The sequence below is a fragment of the Strix uralensis genome, chromosome 3 (genome assembly GCF_047716275.1).
Source record: "Strix uralensis isolate ZFMK-TIS-50842 chromosome 3, bStrUra1, whole genome shotgun sequence".
Lineage (NCBI taxonomy): Eukaryota > Metazoa > Chordata > Aves > Strigiformes > Strigidae > Strix > Strix uralensis.
In genome coordinates, this window is record NC_133974.1 from 50,611,424 (window position 1) to 50,634,052 (window position 22,629).

The following is a 22,629-nucleotide window of genomic DNA, read 5'->3' on the forward strand; positions in this document are numbered from 1 at the left end:
AGTTTTGTTACAAAAAATGTTTTGCTACACATGTCTAAATATTGTCCTTTTTTTGGACATTCCTGTCTTTCTACAGGTAGGCATTTCCCTGCTGACTTTCTTCCAATGAATTTCAAATTACAGGAAATGTCACTCCCTGGGGATGTGTTCCAGAGAACACACATGGTGTGGTCTGCAGAACAGCAAAGAAATATTTAAAATCGGTCAAAACTAGCTAAGCTAGTGGAAAGAATCTAGCCACAGTAGTACAAAGGTGTGGTATGATTAATTTTCCCAGCTTCTAAGAGATAACACTCTGGAAGACTGGAAAACACTCCCTCCAATCTAAGTGCTGTCTACTCTTTTCTTTAGAAGAAAAACACTGACACATATCTATGCAGTACTGTGAGTAGAAGCTGAAAAACCTGAACATGAAAGTGTAACTTGGAAAACTGCATCTACAAGAAGCATATGAAAGAATTTCACCTACTTGAGACTACCAACAGAAAATATGGCATCCCCACTGATTCATAAACTAGGGCACAGAATAATAAGTTCTGTATTTAAATATAGAACATGTATACTTGTATTTTCATTTTTTTAAAATTCTACTTGCCTTCCCTCTACTTAAGGAAATAGTGATCTTTAAGGAAATAACTTTATTCAGGACCCTGAAAAAAGAGACAATTGTAAACAAGCTGCTAGCCACCCTTGGCTATACAACTATGAGATTTGCAGAAAGTTTTAATAGATCCCATAAGCAGCTTTAATTCAAGTACTCTTATTGGTGGTGTCTTACTCCCTCAATGTTCTGTATCTTTGAAAGAAAAGTTATTAAGGGTTGATTCTGATTTTCTTAGAAAGCTCAAGTAATACTGGTTTTGTTTCACATACCAGCAGACACTTGCAGCATAAACTTTGTCATGAAGAAGAAGGTATCATCTGTACACAGGAGTACTAAATGATCTCTCACATAAAACTGTTCCAAAAACATTGCAGGTAATTTCAACAGTCTGGTTTCATAACTCCATTCCATCCATATTTATCAGTTCTGGTTCACAAAACGTCTGTTTATACTGTGACAGTCTAGTTGCATTAGGCCACATTTACAGAAAATTACACCAATAACAGGGCATTAAAAACCATAAGGAACATATCCAGTGGCAGGGGCAGCATCCATATATTTGTGTTTAGTTACCATCAGTGGTCTTTTTTACAAAAAAGATTAATTTAAAAAAACCCCTCATTTATACTTCTGGCTTCCACATGTCTCCTAGCAGTCCCACAATTTATCCATATGCTACATGGAAAAGTACTTCCTTTTCACTCCACCTCACACAATTTTTAACAAGAAAATGAAGATGACAGCTGTTATACAAAACCAGATGCAGTCTCTCCTCCTCTACATCAGCTCACGGGTGGAGAAGCAGACACCAGCAGATAAGGGCTTCAGCAGAGGGAGAAGGTGAGCCTTTCTCCTGGCACACCCAATTTGCTCTCCTCCAATAGTGCTGCCATTGCCAGTTCACCACCTCCTCTCTACTGCCCAAAATCTGGAGAGTTGGTTACCACGCTAAGAACATGAATAGCGCTAAGCACGCCGCAGAGCGGCATGAGATGAGTTTAACAGGAAGGGATAGTTTCCCTCTTCCCCATGAAGTCACGCCTGGGTAACAACAGCAACTTCCCAGACTATGGCTTCTCATGATTCTCAGACCTTAGCACTCTTCCTCATCCTCAAGCTCAGCCTTCTACGACTATTTAAGGCAACCGTATTTCAACTTTACTAGAGATATAAATACACGTTATTTTATTGCATAGTGGAAATACAAGTGAAGAAACTGTTTCTTAAATGCAAACAATAAGTGTGTTTATTATTTGGTCTGCATACATAACACAGGAGGACAATTACAAGTATCTGTCAACTTTCAAACTTCTGCTGAACAGAAATAAACTTTTAAAATGTTTTTAACTTTAAACAAAGAAAAGTGATGGAGGGAAAAAAAAGGTTAAAAACCACTCTTTACATATGTTCAAGGTATCTGTTGGTGACTTCATGCTTTGGTAAAAGAAAGGAGAAAGCCATGACAGCAAAAGTTAAACCCCAGAAAAATCTAATACTGTTCAATTAAGCCAAATAAAAATTATGGCTCTTTGAAGATTAAGTACACACAAATGAAAAGAATAATTCAGGCTGAAATCCCACACCTGAACTACTTAGCTGTAAGAAACTGTAACACATGAAAATGTCTTGAAATTTTGACGTACTTTGATATATTTCAGTTATGTTTTGACTTTAAGGATTAAGAGGGGTTTATTTAAATAAACTTTCAGATTACATCAAAAACAGGAAGAGACATTAAGCAGGTGCTTAATCCAAGGTGTTATACTTTTAAAAAATAAATTACATCAGCTTTTAAAATAATACTGCCTTAGCAGTAAATTATTCCTGCTGATCTTTAATGTACACCCTTGAGACAAACTTAAATTAGCTGATCTTTTGGCAAGCAGAAATATAAGGACATTAAAGTCAGTTTACCACATGAAAACAAAAAGCACTGTGGTGCTGCAACTTATTTCTCAAGATGGCTCTACTTTGGGATGGCAACATCCACACGCTGCCACTGTTAATCTCCCAGAGCTCTCCAAACATGTAATAATTAAATCATGATTTATGAAACTAGACACCCTACAGTTTCTTCAAAACACTCTGGAAGTTTCTTCATCCAAGCTCTCTCTGACATATATCAGACAGAAGTGTAGCAATTACAGTGGTTTCAAAAACATCTCCAACTTCAGATTCAGTCAGTCATTTTAAAAGTTCCAACATGTGGAAATACATATAAGAACGTATGATTTCAGTGCACACTTCCAAAAAGAATCAGACTACTCCTGTTAGCAAGACCTTTTCTAAAACACCTTCAAGAGAAGAATTGTTTGAATGAAAACGTTCTGACATAACTGCTCCCCAGTATGCTTTTCATTTCATCTCATATCTCATACACTAAAGTTAAGCCTATTAACCTAGCATTTTCCTTTGGATCTTTGCATTGTTTCTTTTGCAACAGAGAAATGAAAGTTTCAAAGTTAAATACCATGACTTCTAGTTGTGATTTTGACTTCAAAACAGACCTGGTATCATCTCAATGCATTTCAGAGTATGAAAGAATCCTGCACCAAAACTAACCCTGCTCTTCTGAGCAAAGATCAGTAGTGCTATGAAGTCATACCTAATGGTTTTACAATGTGCAATCAAAATAATGTCTCTCCTGTGACTAAGCTGTCACAAGACCAAACACATTTCACTCTGTTCTCTAAAGGGGACCCACACAAAGTACAACAGCATTCCTTAACTTCAAGGATTTCTCCAGTATCTCATATCCACACTCATCTGCCTAAAAGGATGAGCACTTCTCAATCTTCCCAATCTTCAGTCATCTCAAGCTGAATGAATTAAAAACATCAAAGAAATTTCTTCCCTTATATTCACTCAATTGCACTGACAGTCTCATAACTTATCTTGGAAAACAATTTTGGATTTTCAGATTATAATAGAATAATTTTCAAAGGAAAGTAATTTGAAAGCACATACAGTCCCCTGGAAAACAGCCGTAGATTTACAGAAAACTTCAGATGATTCTTGAAGAATGAACATTCTCCCCTTGTCATACCATTCACTTATTTATAAAATAATTATGAAACCTTGTCCTAGCTTCCAAATTTCACATAATCCCACGCTCACTTGTTCATAACTAAAGGTGTATTTCAATTTTACCTTGAAATGCACTGTGATGCTCCAAGGAAGGGCTGTATTTGATGCATGGAGATCAAACAGCAAACCAATTGGGTAATGCCTAAAAATTAAGAGATACTAAACATGAAAGCTGTGCATTTAATTCTACATATAAACAGTTAACATACCTGCATTTACATGAAAAAATTAGCTGTTTGACTCCCACAATTAACATTCATTATTGCTTACTCAGAAAGGTTATACAGGCAGGTAGAAATGACTGACAGTTTCTGGCAGAATCAAGTCTGGAATTTACATGTTCAATATCTAAACCAGTGGTCTCCCAGCTGCACCCACAAAACGCTGCTAGTTTTGCAACAGCGTAAGTGGCCAACAGCTGCTCTGTGGAATCCTTCAAAACAGGATTTTTATTTAAAAAGCTTGATAATGGTAGGAATAGCTGGCCTGACAGAAACGTATACATGCTTTCAGATATTTAAATGCAACGGGTTTATACCACATTGACCCTTAACATTTCTCTCCTCTCCCACCTGCCTAATGTCATTGTGGAGAATAAGTAGAAAAGTGAAAAAATCTGTAAAAGGGCTGAAAGAAGACAGATCAAGATGAACTCTCTATCTTTACTATCAAATGAAGAAGACTGGAAGGAGAGAAGAAAGATTAATTGGAGTTTTGCATTTCAGTGGTATTCTGGATTAAAGGAGTGACACAAAGAAATTGCTTTCTCCAAATATTTACTTCTGCCTTACAGCTTTGTCTACTTTAAATTCACCAGAAGAAGCCTCCAGCAATGTAAGGAATATATATCACATACACAAAACTCCCACAGGCACTCTAAAAAAGTCTTTCTGCAAATTTTCTCACAAGCAGACACTGGCAAGATTTTTAATAAATATTTTTTTTTGCATTCAGCATACCAAGCTCCATTTGTTCTCTTATGTTTCAAAAAACTAAAAGAGTGTACTAGCTTTTCGTTCTACAGAGATAAACACAAACTGAACTGTAAACTCAGTAGCTTCACTGAATTAAATGGGGCTGATCACAGGACACTGCGCCAAGCACGTACTTAAGTTTTGAAAATCCAGAGAGCAGTAACTGAGAGCATTGCTCTAAAAGCACCTGCGCCAAACCAATTTCCTGACCTGCTAAACTCTCACACAATGGTGCTTTAGCACCCTCTACGGGTGAGCTAACCTGAAAACTAAAACAAAGTCACCACAACAGCAAAATAAAAAACCAAAACTGTACCATAATTCTTGAACTTCCCTATGGCATTTGTAACTTCTTACAAGAAAGAATAAGGGGAAATATCAAGAAAGTATCTAGAACTGTATTTTCCTGATACAGGGAATGTCAATGACCAAGTAGAGTGCATGGAGCTCTGGCTGGGGGTGGATGGGGAGCTGACTGAGAGCTTATGGGTTGGGATTAAAGGGAAGGCAGGGACAGGAGATGTTATAGTGGGGGTCTGCTACAGGCCACCCGACCTGGAAGACCGAGTGGATGAGTCCCTCTATAGACAGATAGGAGCAGCCTCGCATTCACAAGACCTGGTCCTCAGGGGGGACTTCAACCAACCCAACATCTGTTAGAGGGACAACACAGTAGGGCATAAGCAATCCATGAGGTTCCTGAAAGGTATTGATGATAACTTCCTTCTCCAAGTGATAGAGGAGCCAAAGAGAAGTGCTATGCTGGACCTTGTTCTCACCAACAATGAGGGGCTGGGGGGGAGTGTGAAGCTCAAGGGCAGATTTGGCTGCAGTGACCATGAAATGGTGGAGTTCAAGATCCTTAGGGCAGCGAAAAGGGCACACAGGAAGCTCACTACCCTGGACTTCAGGAGAGCAGACCTGGGCCTCTTCAGGGATCAGCTTGGCAAAGTAGCATGGGATAAAGCCCTGGAAGGAAGAGGGGACAAGAAAGCTGGTTAATATTCAAGGATCACCTCCTCCAAGTTCAGGAGTGATGCATCCTGACAAAGAGAGAGTCAGGTAAAAACACCAGGAGTCCTGCATGGATGAACAAAGAGCTCCTGGACAAGCTCAAACACAAAAAGGAAGCCTACAGAAGATGGAAGCAAGGACAGGTAGCCTGGAATGAATACACACAAACTGTCCAAGCAGCCAGGGATCAGGTTAGGAGGGCCAAAGCCCTGATAGAATTAAATCTGGCCAGGGGTGTCAGGGGCAACAAGAAAAGCTTCTATAGGTATGCTGGTGATAAAAGGAGGAATAGGGAAAATGTAGGCCCTCTCCAGAAGGAAAAAGGAGACTTGGTCACCCAGAATATAGAGAAGGCTGAGGTACTCAACAACTGGTTTGCCTCAAGTTATCATCAGCAAGGGCTCCAGCCACACCGCCCAAGATGCAGAAGGCAAAGGTGGGGACTGGGAGAATGAAGAACTGCCCACTGTACGAGAAGGTCAGGTTCAAGAACCTGAAGGTGCACAAGTCCATGGGACCTGATGAGATACATCCATGGGTTCTGAGGGAACTCGTGGATGAAGTAGCCAAGCCACTATCCATCATGTTTCAGAAGTTGCAGCAGTCCAGTGAAGTTCCAAATGACTGAAAGGGGGAAACCTAACCCCCATTTTTAAAAAGGGAAAAAAGGAAGACACAGGGAACTACAGGCCAGTCAGTCTCACCTCTGTGCCTGGCAAGATCATGGAGCAGATGCTCCTGGAAACTATGCTAGGACACATAAAGAGGTGATTGGTGACAGCCAACATGGCTTCACTAAGGGCAAATTGGGCCTGACAAATTTGGTGGCCTTCTGCAATGGGGTTACAGCACTGGTGGATAAAGGAAGAGCAAGTGACATCATCTACCTGGACCCATGCAAAGCATCCAACACTGTACTGTACGACACCCTTGTCTCTAAATTGAAGAGACATGGATTTGATCAATGGACCACCCAGTACATAAGGAATTGGCTGGATGGTCACACTCACAAGAGTTGTAGTCAACAGCTCAATGTCCAAATGGAGACCAGTGATGAGTGGCATTCCTCAGGGGTCAGTGTTGGGGCAAGTACTGTTTAACATCTTTGTGGGTGACAGGGGGATTGAGTGCACCCTCAGCAAGTTTGCTGATGACACCAAGCTGTGTGGTGCAGTCAGCATGCTGGAGAGAAGGGATGCCATCCAGAGGGACCTTAGCAGGTTTGAGAGGTGGGCCTGTGCAAACCTCATGAAGTCCAACAAGTCCAAGGGCAAGATCCTGCACATGGGTCGAGCCAACCCCAAGCAGAAATACAGGCTGGGCGACGAGTGGATTGAGAGCAGCCCTGTGGAGGACAACTTGAAGGTATTAGTGGATGGAAAACTGAATGTGAGCTGGTAATGTACACTGGCATAGGTTGTCCAGAGAAGTTGCTGATGCTCCCTCCCTGGAAGTGTTCAAGGCCAGGTTGGATGAGGCTTTGAGCAACCTGATCTAGTGGCAGGTGTCCCTGCCCATGGCAGAGGGGGTGGAACTAGGTGATCTTTAAGGTCCTTTCCAACCCAAACCATTCTATGATATGATTCTATGATAAGAATATAGATAATGCGTATCCAGATTTATGATGATTCACTGCTAATGCTCAAGTTTTTACTACTGAGGCTTTTTACTACTGTCAATCATGTCTTGAGTACTTCAACAGGGATTCAGCAAGAGTTCCATGAAAGAATGGTTTTCCAGGTGAACTAAGTAACAAAAATCAGGTTTCCTTTGATAATTAAACACGAACAATGACTTTTAGTTACTTTCCAACAAAATAGCTAGCTACCAAAAAAAAAGTATCAGTTCTTGGCCTGCTTCTGTATCTTATACCCAGTTTAGATTACAAAATGAATTTCACGTACTCAAGCTTTCAAATCCTTGTGGTTTGCTTTTCAAATCTTTGTGCTTTGCAGAGTTGATAGATGGGGGTTTTTTTTGAAAGAGGTCAGCCCTAAATTAATTTTGTTCCATAGCAGAACACATGAGATTAATGAAGACAGTAGACCTGAGAGAAATTGTTGTCTATTCAGAAGCACAGCCCTCCATTAAGAGTAGAGCTCACAGCAGGAGTGAAGCAATCCTGAAACATAAGATGTGCCCTGCTTCAAATTTCAGTTCTCACACACCGGCATTTAATCTAAAGCCAGTAGAAGCCTTAAGTAATGCCTATACATAATGCCATGTTTAACTTATTTTTGAGATGTAGTTACAAGCATTTTTAAGAGTCTGGAAATAATAGCACTCCATATAACAATAATGAAGCTATTCTTTATATTTACCTCATAATAAAACCTGGTTTCTTAACTAGGATAAAGAATTAAGGGAGGTACAAACAGAGAAGTTGAGAAGAGGACTTGTCAATCTGTACATGAAATTAAAAAACCCCAACATTCCCTCACTCCATTCTTAAGAGTGTATCCACCTTGTGCTATGAGCCAGCATTCCCTCCTTAAAGATATAGCTTCCAGTGGTACTGCTGCAATGTTGTTTCTGAACTTCTGTTTGAAAAATAAGCATTGCAATTAAAGATATACACAAATGCTCTCTAGAACCTACAGTAACCAGGAGAATTAAAAAAAGAGAATTCAAAAGCCCAGGAGAGCCTTTAAAGATTTGCCCCCCCAAAAAACAAAAAACAAACAAAACAACAGCAAAGGGAAACATCCAGCCCAGATGGTATCATTTTGAAAAAAAACAGTATTGGATTGCTGAAATCAAACTGGTCTTAACTAAAGTGGGAGCCACAGACAGGCAGATTGTGCAGAACTTTCTCAAAGGACATAATGGGAAAAATATCAAAGAGAAAATGTCTAAGAGACCACAAATCTTTTTTTTCCAAGTTGCTAGGATAATGATTGGTTCTGGAAAGTCTTCAATCTATAGAAGTGTAGCAGCACCTTGACTTCCAGCCATTCTCAATTTATTACTGCCTTTATTAATATACAGAGGGTGGTTTCAGAGTGTGAGAGAAGTGCTGGAAAACACCATGTTAAGTGCTTAAAATATTTTTGAAAGTGACAGATGGACAGTAAGGAAAATTAATTACTACTTTTATACTAATTTCATTACGAATCCAGGACAAAAAGTGACAGCATGAGTTGGTGGGTTGTTTTCAGACCAGAATAATTTACTGTGGTAATTCAGTAAGACACGTCACATGACAAAAAATCCTATGCTCCAGAACTGTCTGGGGTACCAAGTACATCAAATGGCCAAAATCTGGTGTTTAGGTATTTTTATGAACAAATGTTTCATTGAGGGAAATTTTGGCTGCATCAGAAGATAGTCTTACCTTTTCCCTTAGTATTCAATATGAAATAAATTTTTCTTAGATCTTTTAAGCAAATGCTAGCATTTTCAAACAATGTGTCAGCTATGCCTGATCAAATGGCGCTTTGACCTTTTGTCTTCCACCGATTCCTGATTAGTAGAGGTCAAGCATCCATCCAGTTGGTACTAGAGAAACACCTGCGTAACTACCATGGCTAGAGCACAATCCACAGAAATGGGACAGAAACTCTGCTGAAGACCATGCACAAGCCCTCAGATAGGATGGTAACAAGCCATAGGGTGTCATCTCCTAGCATCTGCTGAAGAAACCATCCCTGGCACATCAGAGGCCTTCAGGCTCACTCAGGCTGAGCTCCTGAGAAGAAGATGCAGCTCTCCAGGTTTCAAGCTGCCAGGAGAGCTTGACACCTCTCCTGAGTGATATGCAAGCAGAGGATATGTCCTTGCCTAGAGGACATTTGTGTGCTAGTGGAGGAGCTATGTCACCAAGTTAAGGAACTGCAGGATGTCAGCTGGTTGCACAGTATCAGGGAAGATAAAAAGAGACTGATGGCATCTTCACTGAGGTCTTGCAGAGGTGAGAGCCTGAACTCCCAGCTGCACGGAAAGAGGGTCTGTAGTCATTGGAGTGGTGAATGGAGACGCACAAGATGGTGAAGGTCGGAGTCTTGCAATGTCTGGCAAGAGAAGGCAGTTCCTTCTCCAGCTGCAGTCAGTGCCTCAATAGAGACAAGGGGCTGGAAGATCTGAGGAAGCATCAGAGCAGCCTGAACAGCACATCTACACCAAGAAGCAGCAGTCATAGCGGTAGGAGACTCCCTTCTACAGGGGACAGAGCCCTCCCCCATCTGCTAATCTCCTTGCTACCTGCAGAGGTTTGCTGCTTGTTAAGAAGTTGCAGACAGACTGGCAAGGTTTGTCCTGTGCTGGGATTATTAGCCCTTGCTGTTCAACCACATGGGCACAAATCATAAGCACTGTGAGGGAACCCTTGAGTGTATCAAGAGTGACTATACAGCTCCAGGGGCAAGGTAGCATCTCCACAATTTTGTCACTAAAGGAGAAAGTCTCAAGAGAGGCATGACTGCAGGTCAACAACTGTTTGAGCAGCTGGTGTGACAACAAGGACCTGGCTTTTACAGCCACAGGACACTCTTTGGGGATAAAGGACTGCTAGGGAGAGATGGAATCCACCTAAATGGGACAAAAGTATCTTTGCCTTCAGGCTGGCCAGTCTGGTGAGGAAAGCTTTAGAGCATAAACAACAGGGGTATGAGTAACAACCCACAGACAAGTAGAAATTAATGGACATGGGTGGACAGCAAGTGATGAAAGGTGAGAGATATAAGAGAGATCTCAAAATGATATTTGGTATCTTAGAGCATCAGGCCTGAAGTAGCTGTGGGATTCAAGAGTTCTCACATACTTCTACGTGTTTGGGTTTTTTTTCTTTTTTCATCCTTCTTAGTTCTAGTGACACTCATTTTATGGAGGGGGGAGGTGATCTTTGTCAGATTCTTGTCTTTCCCTGCAATATGCTCTCTGCTTACCCAGGGAAGTGGTTGAGTCACCATCCCTGGAGGTATTTAAAAGACATGTAGATGTGGTGCTTCGGGACATGGTTTAGTGGTGGACTTGGCATTGTTATGTTTATGGTTGGACTCGATCATCTTAAAGGTCTTTTCCAACCTAAATGATTCTATGATTCTATAAAAGAGAGTAGAACAGAGTCTACCATAAATGCACACAGCTTGGGAAACAAGCAGGAGAAACTAGAGCTCCACATGCAGTGCTGTAACTGTGACAGCGTTGGGCTACCTGATATATGGTGAAACAGCCTGCACAGCTGGAATGCTGTTGTAGATGGATGGATGCAAGCTGCTCAGGAAAGACAGGCAGGGCAGATGAGGGTTGTCTTCCATGTGAGGGAGCAACTTAGATGTATGAAACTACAGGCAACAGGTTGGTTGAGATCTTGTGGTTTAGGATCAGAGGAGAGATTAGTAAGGGCAACATCATGGAGAGTTTGTTACAGATCATGCAATCCAGGTAAGAAAGTAGATAGTCTTCTTTAAACAACTCAAGAAGCTCTGACATCTGTTGGAAAAGCAACATGGTGGGACACAAGTAGGCAATATTTCTTGATACAGGCATTGGATGGACCAGAGCTGACGCTGAATCTTTTACTTACTAACAAGACAAAATAGTTCTGCATGTGATAATAAGTGGCAGCTTTGACTGCAGTGACCATGAAATGTCAGAGTTCAAGATCCTGGACAGACTGACAAGGAAGAGTAAGTGAAATACAGACCTTTGACTTCACTTGCCACTTCCTCCTGCACGGTTCAGGCTCAGCCACCTCAGATGCATCATTGAACAGAGGTTCAGTCCCTCGCCTGTAGCCAGAGCACTGAAGCTATCCTGTAGTTACAGAACTGCAAATGGAGAAGGAGCCTCCCTCCTGCTGCCAGAGGTCACAAACTTCCAGCCCTTCCATATCTTAGGAGACTATTTTCCAATACAATAATGACTGACTCTGCCTTCACCTCCTTCAATGTATTTGTAGGTTTAGGCTCCTGTAGCAGCAGGATCTCTGAGAAGATCTGATCCACCTTTTTTTGTAGTCTCTGATGCTGCACAGTTTGATGACTTCTTCCTGCAGCTCCTTAACTTGGTGACACAGACCCTCCCGCAGCACACGCCTCCTGCAAGCAAGGAGACCATCTTCCCCTGTGCCAACAGCCTCAGCGAGAGGCACCAGGCCCCTGTAGCTCCAGATCTGGAGAGCTTCATCCTCCTTCAGGACCCTGGCCTGAGTGCCGTGAAGTTGAAACTACGTTTCAGACTTCCTCCAAAATCTCACTGGAAAACAGAAGAGTTGCAGCTGTAGACGCACACTACATCCCAACCACCTGGTTGAAACCACACAATTAGAATAAGTAATATCATTAGCGAATTCTATTTGATTCTGAATGCAGAAGTTACATTTAATGCTTATTATTTTTTTTCTACAAACTGCTAGCTCAATCTAATTCTCAGTTCTGGTATTTGGGTCTTCCTTGGAACAAGCTTCAGCTATTTAGGGGATTACCATTCTTCTAAAATAATGGTTTGCAGATAGCATTTGCCTTAGAAAAGCAGTTCCACTGAAATCAGTGGAGCTGTTCCCGGCAGAATATGCTTAGATTTTCTGAAAGATCAGAGCCTTAATTAGAATATCATAATTACACTATTCACTTTAATTTCAATGTTCAATGAGTTTACTAACTCTTAATTTTAGAATTATAATTTATATTTTTACTCTATACCTACATTCTATAATTTTTTTTCATTCTAGTTTAAACATCATAGTATTTGAAAACTTACAGAAAATACAAATGTATTTTTGGTTGAAGTAAAAAGCCCCTCTTTCCTTTCTTGTTACAACTTCATTATAAAGTTTGCTCCCATCATCTGCCTAAGATTATGAATACTGGAACAAACTTGGTACCTTGCTGTTTATTTAGATAGTATCCATGACTTAAGGTCACTATGGCACACCAAGACACCAATTATTGTTAAATTCCAGATAATTTAAATAGAAGTCTAAAGCTGGTTTTGCCAGCCAGTTTTGAAAAAGTGAATAAAGCTAGTTTTTATGCTTTTCTATTCACATATTTTTCAAGGTTTACACTAGGTTGGTCTTAAAGAAACAAAAGACTAGAAGACATCTACTGCATCACGAAGTCTAAAGGGACTCCATGATGCGATGCTTGCTAATCACAAGACAATCCAGGTTCAAGAAGCTAAAACGGTCACTGATTGTTTTCTTTCCTATTATGATACAGGAAATAAAAAGAGATAATAAAATCTCTTCAGCATTCAAAAACTAAATACTTTCTGGAGAGCTGATGCTATCTATACAGAGCTAGCAAACACTGCAGCTCTCAAAATGTTTTCTTTAAAACTCTTCATGGCAAAAATAGAAAGATACAAAATCTGATGAATAGTATTTATGAAAACCAAGTAAATGAAACAATGTCGGTCTGATTCCCCAACCTCTCAGAAAAAAAAAAGATTTAATAGGCCATATGACAGAACAAAAATAGAATCAACAGCAATTAGTTCAATAAAGTTGAACTGAATTCAACAAAAGCCAGCGCGTCAGTATTAGATTATCTGTTTTACAGTACAAGTACATATCACACCAGCAAGAGGTGAAGGTTATGCACATTTTACTACCTTTAAGCATATATCCTGTTTGCATTCATACTCCAAAAATCATACTCCATATCTGTGTTATTAGACATCTTTTAAGAAGGTAAAATAAGTTAAACAAAGATTTATTTGGCGATTCTACTGCAAGAAACAGTAAAGCCAAAACCACAGGCATTTGGTGTTACAGTAACAACTAGAACAAAAACAATAGCTGCAAAACAGCCTCTGCTTTATACATATAGTAAGTACAAGCAGAATAATCAGAAATATGTTCAACATTAAACATTATTCTGTTTTTCCCAGAAAACATGCTTTTCTTACACTCCTTCTCTTTTGCCATCTTTGAAACCCAATGGAGTGATTAGTTTAGGAAAAGTACTGACACCGTGCTGAATTTGGTAACTCTTTACATGATAAATTGAGTAAAGGTACAAAGTTAAACTCACCATTTCAGTGGTGTACCTTCATATTCAAACCATATTTCACTAACTTCCTCTTGTCTCATAACTTTTTGGAAGTGTTTCTTCACTTTGTCTGTTACCAGTGTCAAATAGCTTATCCTTGGCAAAAGCAACTGAAAAAAAAATTATAGAAGCTTTATGTATACATAAAATTTACTAAATTAATAAAAATCTGTAACAAGTATGCATTTTCATAACCAAAATTCATTCTTTCCGCCCCCCCTTTAAGGTAAGATGTCTTTTGGACAGTTTCTTAACGGTCAATGAAAGACTGTAAAATTATGTACTCAGAAGATGCAGAATAGTAGTATCCAATACACGAACACACACAAGTGAAAAAATAAGTTATTGATTCTTCTGATGTGGTGGGAGGAAGAAGAGTGGAATTTATTTTCTGCTTTTCTGTATTTAAGCAGGTCAAGGAATGAAGTTTTTAACCTTCTTCATATGAACACATAGGAACATGTTCTAACTTCTTACTGAATATAATGAGGAACTGTATATCAGCTATTATTTCAAAATGGAAATTCCTACAAAATATAAAAGAGAAAATAATGAAAACTAGCTGCTTAAGGGTTTGGCTTCCAAGTGAGTTTTATATTTCCAATAACTGACAATTTCCATTTTCTTTGCACTGGGCTTGCCAATGCAACATATTAGTCAAGGCTACCATGATTTTTCCATTATTTATCCTTTGCCCAGCTTCTAAAATCAGAAAGAAAACCGCCAATATTTTACCAGTTGAAACAAGACACCTTCTTACAGCTTTCTGGTATACTATCATTTTTTCTCAAGTGTAATGTTATGTACTATCCAAAACAGAATGCTGTGTTATTATTTGCAACCCCCGCCCCCCACCTTTTTTTAAGTCTCATGCCTAGTAACAGTGGTTAAGCAGACTGCACCAATCAGCATACTGACTGGCGACTGTATAGCACATTTACTTAAGATGAATCAGTCCGTAAGCTTTAACGAACAATGCCTTTCGGTATCCCAATGAGAAAATATTAATCTCCCTGTAAAAGAACATTTAGCTTTAAACCATTTTAAATTAATCATATTCATCCTGTAATTATTAATAAAATAGATGGGTCTAGGGAATAAATAGAAATGATATTTTGCATATTTAGGGAAAAAGAAACATTTGTTTTCCAGTATTCCTCATAACCAGTGTTGTTTCTTAAAATACTTTCTTTTTAGTATATGGATAATGCTAGGCCTTAAATAAATGTCTATGGTATAGACATTGCAAACTATGTAAGAATATATTTAGCTGACAGAAAACTTTATCTCGGCTGCAACATTCTTCCAGAATCTCTCCAATAATTAGACCACAACCTGATATATAAATTAGATAATATTTTGGCCATGATACAACAATTTATTTATAAATATCAGATTCACAAAGAAGTATGGAGAGTAAATCAAGTGCTTATGAAAAATAATGGATTTGTCTTTTAGATAATTCTGCATTAGGTTACTAATCTGCATACACCCATGAAACAACTAAATTTTAGGATTACATAAAACTACAAAAGATCAAGCTTCACCACTATCACAGTCATCAAATCAGTTAACACTCGATCTTTTATGTACCATATGGTTTTCTTTTTCCATCTGTTGCTCTTACTACCATCCCCATATTGTTTCTACCTTCTTTCATAGGAGTCTAATTCAGCAAGGTAACTGAACACAGCCTTCAGTTTTAAAAGGTGAACAATCTCAAATTCAATGAAGTCATGTATACACTCAAGTGAGAACTGTTTGGAACCTCTATGACTTGAATGACAAGATAATCTCCTTTATCAACATAATTCCACATATCTAGACTGATTGCTCTTGAGACAACATAGTCGAGGCTATTCCATTCAAACCCAAATATTTTGGGTAATAATTCCGTATTATTTCTGTGTGATATTTACAGTTAAATTAATGCTGGCATATTCTAATATGAGACCCATTTGGACTGCTACAAAAGCCAATTTTCACCATGCTACATGTGGCATGGCCATGCAGGAATTTAATAAATATATTAAAGCATTATTGATTGCAACAGTGTATAACATAACCCTTTAAACTGCCTAACTAACTTCCTCTGTAAAATACTTCAGTTTGTAGTGTAGAACAATGATGCAGTTTCTATTTCAACACAGTTAGAAATCACAGACAATAACCAAACAGCATTTAACTGAATTTAACAGAATGTGGCCAGCACTCCAAACGGACCTCTCCAGAGTACAAAACCCAACAGTTCATCAGGTTAACAGGGACTGCCTGTTTTCCAGAGATGCTGAGCATTTGCAGCACCTACTGAACTCTATTCCGTCTTCCCACCTCTTCTACCTTGCTACAGTTCTCTCCTTGCATGGGAGACACGAAAGGATCCAATTCTATCACTTTTCTAGCTGTAATTATCCTAGAGATTTACAAGTATACTAAATCTGTTAAGTGAGACCTTTAAAAGCATAGTTTAAAGACATTTTCATTTTGTTATCCCTTTTAATACCCCTTCTCCACCAGCTGTCTACATTCAGTGAAGGACACCCGTTGACACAAAACATTTCTATTCCAAAAATCCTGTGGCTTTTAAATGCTACTACTATTTCCAGAGGAAAGGTACTAAACAATATTTAGAAAAAAACACTTAATGTATATAACTATATGCTGGGCTTTAGTCAATCTCTCTGACAGCAGAATCATGTTAATTGTTTTATAAAGGCCTCCATATGAAAAGCCTAATTCTACACAGCAGTTCGCCTTCTAGACTATTAGACACTCATAAGCTTCTCTAACACTTCAGCCATGTGGCAAGAAGCCTTGCTTTTAGGCAAAGCCATTTCTCTAGAACAATACCTCTCCTACAAACACTTTTGCTACTGACTCCTTGCAGGCCAAGGAGGCTATACCCCTTCAGTCCTTGGTTACCCTACAGCAGCACTTCTAGATGCTGGTAATGAACAGCCATGATTCAGTGATAAGAGTAATTCTTGGTTTAGGGCTGCAATACCTAATTAATAAAAAACCTACATGATCATATGACAATACATACTAATCCAAGCGAAACATTCCACCAGGTCAAATTTGTTCAATTGCCTTTTTTCTTTTTTTTTTTTTCTTTGGACAAATAACCTTCTGTCAGCAGACTTAGTGCTAAAGGTTAGAACAATGCTATGAAAATAGAACACATCCAGCGATGCAAGTAATGTAACAACTTCAACCTGAATGTAGAACTGATAAATTGCTACATAATACGCTAAAAGACAGAATGCCCATCGTAAATTAAACAACCTACAGTACTGAATAGGCAAATATACTGACAAGGTGGTATCAAAGTTTTTAACGAACAGACTGAGTGCATATTTAGCATGGACTCAAGAGTTACCAATTTAAATAGTGTATGAGAGAAACTCACATGAAAGTGCATGGTATAACACAGAAGCAAAGAACAGAACAGAATCCCAGGTGTGATTCAAGTTGTTTGGCAACTGACTGCCGTGCTGCTCGCTGATCAATGGCAGACAAGTATAATGCTTGCCACTCACTATGCTGCGTAACAAAGAAACCTGAATGAAAAACCCCACTTTCAGTTGAGCTTTGTGGCTGAGGAGCTGCCACATCTGCCGTGTCCCTTAGAAAGGACAGACTTGTAAGAAGATTCAAGGGAAGTCTAAAGCAGTCAGTGGGAAAATTGCTTTTAAGTGTCAAGACCAAGTAAGGATTCCTGAAATGTTAAGTAAGGCTGGGTGCCTTTCCCTCCAGCAACCAGTTCTGTAAGTTTTCTCCCACTCGGTATAAAAACAAGAAGCTGGCATAAACTCCCTTGAAGTAGTCAAGGCTACACGGTATAAAGCCAAGTAGATGTTCACAACCTTTTGGGATCAGACCAACCATTGCAACAGTAATGAAGACAAGATAAATAAATTGCTCTGTACTAACAATTAAAAAAATTGCATTTGAGAACTTAAAAAACCCTAAAGTTCATATTCACATCTGAATTCTTAAGTCAATGGCCATAGGCAAGGTAATTATTTAATCCTTTTAAAACAAACAGGTACTAGTTCTTGATTAAAAACAAGACACAAGAATAATCAACTGTTTTTGACATGATTTCTAGCCCTAGCTTTGCAAGAAATTGTGACAAATACGCACACAATTCATATCTGCTCAGCTTAAACCAAAAAAGCTATACAAAACTGACAGCGAGCAGGGGGGAAGGGGAGCAAACAAATAACATGAGGAGTTCTTATAAAATTAAGAAAGCAAAGGTAAATCTCCAAATACATTACCAGGCAGAATAAATCCTAGTAGACTAGAACATGCCATCCCCAAGATCACACAAACCACGACACCTTTCTTTTGCATGTTGCATATTGCTACAGTATTTAATCACAATAAGCAGGAATGCATTCTGTAGAGGTTAACTGAAATGCAAGAAACAAGTAATGCCTAAGTACATGCTTGCAATGTATCTTTGTGTAAGAAGACTACCTCTCCAGCTATTGCCACAGGTTTTGTTGCGAAGCAAAACACCATTCTACATGCAGAACAGACTACAAAACAGAAAAATTCTAGATTTAACAGGAACTTGACTTGGTCTGATCACTAGTGTATCCAGTATGAAGAAACAAAGCATCCTAACATGGAACAGCTTCACGTTGCTCACTCTTACAGACATCTTAATAAAACAACCCTTTTGACACTGGAGAAGCTTAAAGAGCGGCACAGTAAAGTCTAGTCCCTTGGGCAGAGTATCATTCTAAGACTGCCTTCTGCTGTAATTTTGTTCTTTACACCTGACAAATCTCAGCCAACGAGTACCCTGCTTCCTGTACACATCTTACTTCCAACTGTTGTTTGCACTAAGAAGCAGACAGTACACCATTTTACCATTTTAAAATAAAAATCATAACAATATTAGGACTAGGGAAAAATCAGATAGTTCAGCAACAAAGGTAGTTCAGCCTAGCTGTCCCTAATTACGCTTCTACTCCAAACACAAGCATCTGCAGGAAACACTCCGAAGAAACTTGACATATCCTTTTCCAGTGTAACTGCAGAAACCTACCTGACTTGACTACAGGGAGAAATAGGACAGTGTTTTACCTAAGCTGCTTAGTCTTGATGTCACTGCTCTTTCCAAAAAATACATAGAAGCTCATCTTAAATTAGCTCTGCTACCCCCGTGCAGTGCCATAATGTGATACACACAGACACTCCTGCGTTGTGCCGATATATCTAACAGATATGGGTCTCCCATCACACCACTCACAACAAACTGAAATCCATCACACAGATTCAGGGTTGTTATTCTAACCTCTCACCCTCCAGGTCTGTATCTTCTTCCATCTTCATGAAGCATGCTCCTCAGAGCACAAGCTTTTTTCCCCTGTTAACATAACAATGCCAGTATTTCCTTCCCATGCAGCCTTCCCATTTATGGAAGGCAGTCTGGAACACAGGGGTCATACCTATATTAACAAGTACTGAGGTGTAATAAGAGAAGACATGTAAAGCTGAACAGCTGGTGTCAAGAGCTGGGAATGTTCACTACATATGCTTTTTTACTTCAGTTTTAAGGATTCTGATGTTTTTTACCTCAGTTTAGCTCCAGTTTGATCCCAAACACTAAATGCCCATTAGCAGCTGAAGCACAGCTGCTTCAGGTTCACATGAAAATGATTCAGCTTGTGGGCTGTAAGACTGCTGGGTGATGTAAACCTGGGCACATTAAGTGGAAAGGATGAAGACTTGCTTCAGAAATGCACTCCAGATCTGAACAAACACATTAATGTAAATGCACTCTGAAACCATGATTTAAAGCCTTGATTGTGATTCTAACCTTCTGCTATTACAAATTCTTGGTCCCTTCAAGAAGCAAAGGTCCAACATGACCTGAAAAGGGAAGAAGCTGAAGTTTTAGAATTGTGATCCGTGAACAACCAGATTTTGCAGAAATAGAGAATTAAACCTTGAGAATTTTTCTGCACACTTTAAGTGAACTAAATAAAAGAAACCCTACCAGGTTAAAACTATCTCCTTGGCTTAGAAAGGTTGCCACACCATGAAGATACCATGGTTTCAGGGTTTCCATGCTGATGTTAAACAGATCAAGACTGCATGTCTCTATACTTACTCCTATCTTTCATGTAGCTCTTATACAATATATACATAAATTTAAACTCATATATATACACATCTGAGACTTCTAGATAGCTCAGATGCATTTGGCAATAGTTCAACCACATGAAGTGCTTCTGTTTTACCAGTGGTGAAACTAAAACATCAAAAGATGAGTACTATCATCACTGAACAAAAAGCATTAATGCTTTATTAGGCTTCAAAACCCCACTGAATGCACATGTAAATCAGAAACTGATGATACAAATATTTTTTCCTGTGTTTAATAGTATCTTTATCCAGTAATATTTTCAAAAAGAGTAGAATGGGATTACGACAAGGATTTCAGAATCACATAAAAATTCATAGTACAAGATTTTCCTCCCACATACTTGTTACATTTCAAATTTAGGTTTCATTGAATCAGCTAACATTCTCTAGCAATCAAACATCTATTAGGTGCCAAAAGAATGAAAACTGCTGAGTATGCTATAAATAAATACCACATGATTACAGAAGGCACTTCTAGTTTACAACTCAAATACATCCATCATCCTCATTTTTATCATTGGCTAGCAATCCAGTTCAGGTACTGTACTGTTAAGACATTGTAGCTGCTCTTCCTACATCTGAGCTAGATCCCTCATGGCTGCTAGCATTTCAAGAACAGAAAACGAGAAGATGCTGTCCATGAGGAGAAATACTGGAGCCAGTGTTTGTTATGAGTTTATGTTACATGGGCGACTGATCTTAGTGTTTGAGATTGCACAAAGCTCTGACTGAAGTTATTTCTGTGTAAGGTAAGGTAAAAGTTTTCTCCCTTCTTCTGGTTGTTATCCAAGAACATACAAACTCACGTAGAGCCTCCTCCTTTTACCTAATTACTTGTTGACTCTTTAATAATTTTTTAAAGATCTTAATTATCTGCAATAAGTTTCTCTCACTGGTGAAGAGAGACGAATCATGCAATGTGGTCATACAGTTTACTTTCTGAAGGTACCAGGAGTAAGAAGAAAGAAGTTGGGTTTTTTTCTTTTTTACAACACATAGTAGAACACACAATGAGAATGAAGGAAACAAACATAACTATGGCATTGGACTATCTGTGACTACCTTTGTTATACTCACATAGTAAGGTTCAGCTTCCCTTTCAGTTATTTCATCCTGATACAGAGTGAAACAGGTTGGTATTCGTCCAAACCACACATCTCGAAGTACATCTTTGTCATCTGTCATTCTTCCAATGGATAGCGAAGCACATGTAGATCAGTTTTCTTCTGCTAGAACTGTAACCCCATTCCCCCCCAAAGAAACAAAGTCAGCATGACTGCAAATAAAATACATCTTGTTGAAGGTTCTCAACGCTGCCACCGAGATGTTAAATGCATCAGTTTGGATGAAGAATGGGTTAAGGCCTCTAAGTTAATGCTTTCCCAACTACAAACACACCGTTTTGTAGCTGATGGTTTGCTAAACCTGCATCACGCCCCAGCTGTAGAGGTAAAGGGACGGCTCCCGTTACAGCCTTGCAGTCACCGCGCAGCTCCCACATCCCCCGAGGCCCCGGACCCACAGGCAGCCAGCAGAACCGGTGTCCGCAGACAGGCAGGACGACAGGCAGCGACGGCAACGACGAAGCAAGCAAGTTTCTCGCCGGGGGCGCCGCGGGCCGGCCCCGGGGGGGGTCACCGAGGCCGCAGGACGGGCCCAGCATCGTCCAGCGCCGCGCTGAGACCCGGAGGCACCCGGCCAGCAGGCTCGGGGCGGCGGCCGCCCTCCGTGCCCACGGCAGCGGCCCGGCCAGGCCAGGCCAGGCCTCGCAGAGCCTGTCTGTGTCCCTCCCTCCCCGGCGGCCGCCCGAGGTGAATCAGCAGCGCACGGCGTGGCGGCGCTCCCGCCTCACGGGGCCGGACCGAGGAGCGCTACGGCGGCAGCCCCCGACGTGCTCTCCCCGAGCAACGGCAAGGCCGGGGGGCGGGCCGCAGCGGCCCCGCCCCAACCCGTCGGGGGCGAGAGGCGCCCCGCGGGGGGTGGGCCCGCCCCGGGCAGCCCCGCCGAGGGCGGTGGGGGAGGGAGAGGTGTGAGGGCAGGGAGGGGGCAGCCGTTACCTCAGTCACAACCCCCGCCACCTGTCCGCGCGCGGGGTGCGCGGCCCGCCAGGCAGGAACTGAACCGCGGCCCCGCCCCCGCCGTGGCCCCGCCCCACGCCCCGCCCCCAGGCGCACGCGCTGTCCGGCGCGCGGCTTCCGCCCGGCTTCCGCCCGTCTCCCGGCGGGCGGCCTGCGGCGTGCCCCGCCCCTGGCCGGCGCCGGAAGCCCGAAGCCGGAAGCGGGGCGGAGGGTGGCGGCGGAGAAGGGCGGGCGCGGGGCGGCTCGCGGGAGGGGCGTGGCGGATTCGCAGTCGCTGGGCGGGAGGCGGAGGCGGCCGGCCGGCCGTGCGGCCTGAGGGCGGGGGGCGCCGGGCCCGCTCCGGAGGAGCCAGCGGGGTCGCGCAGGCAATAGGCCTTGCTCCTGCCAGCGCGCGGGAGGCGGTGAACGTTAATGCGGAAAGCTGTGGGTGCTTACGGGTTTAAATGCTCTGTGAAGGATTTTGAGAGCAACCTAACCACTTAAGCCCTCTGTTCTCTCTTACCCGATCGCGCTCTTTTCCTGTTCTTTATGTAGTAGATTTTATACACCGTGATTTTATACCATGGTCACAGGAAGGTGAGGAGTACCTGCTGCCACCAGGAACATCTTTTACATACCAAAGTATCATTCTGGATCAGTTTTTATCGGCCCAACGGCTGCAAGTTCGCAGTGAATTCCATCTCTGCGTTTTAAAGAACATTTCCTGCATTTCT

General features: G+C 41.0%; 1 protein-coding gene across 4 annotated transcripts in view; it reads right to left on the minus strand.

Annotated features, from left to right (window-relative positions):
• The window catches only part of ATG5 (autophagy related 5), an 85,154-nt gene extending 63,178 nt beyond the window's left edge, over positions 1 to 21,976 (minus strand). For 2 of the 4 annotated variants that reach the window (XR_012628102.1, XM_074862207.1), the window contains exons 1-4: positions 21,896 to 21,976; positions 20,916 to 21,073; positions 13,656 to 13,783; positions 3,755 to 3,833 (exon numbers count right to left, since the gene is read on the minus strand). Coding sequence is in view for 3 of the 4 variants with exons in the window: in XM_074862207.1 (XP_074718308.1) it covers positions 3,755 to 3,833; positions 13,656 to 13,783; positions 20,916 to 21,023 (315 nt within the window). In the remaining variant the exon portion in view is untranslated. Of the gene's footprint in view, positions 1 to 3,754; positions 3,834 to 13,655; positions 13,784 to 20,915; positions 21,074 to 21,236; positions 21,332 to 21,360; positions 21,544 to 21,895 lie in introns of those variants that run through there. The other 2 variants (XM_074862209.1, XM_074862208.1) reach the window with 2 other exon arrangements.
• Between the last annotated feature and the right edge of the window lie 653 nt (positions 21,977 to 22,629).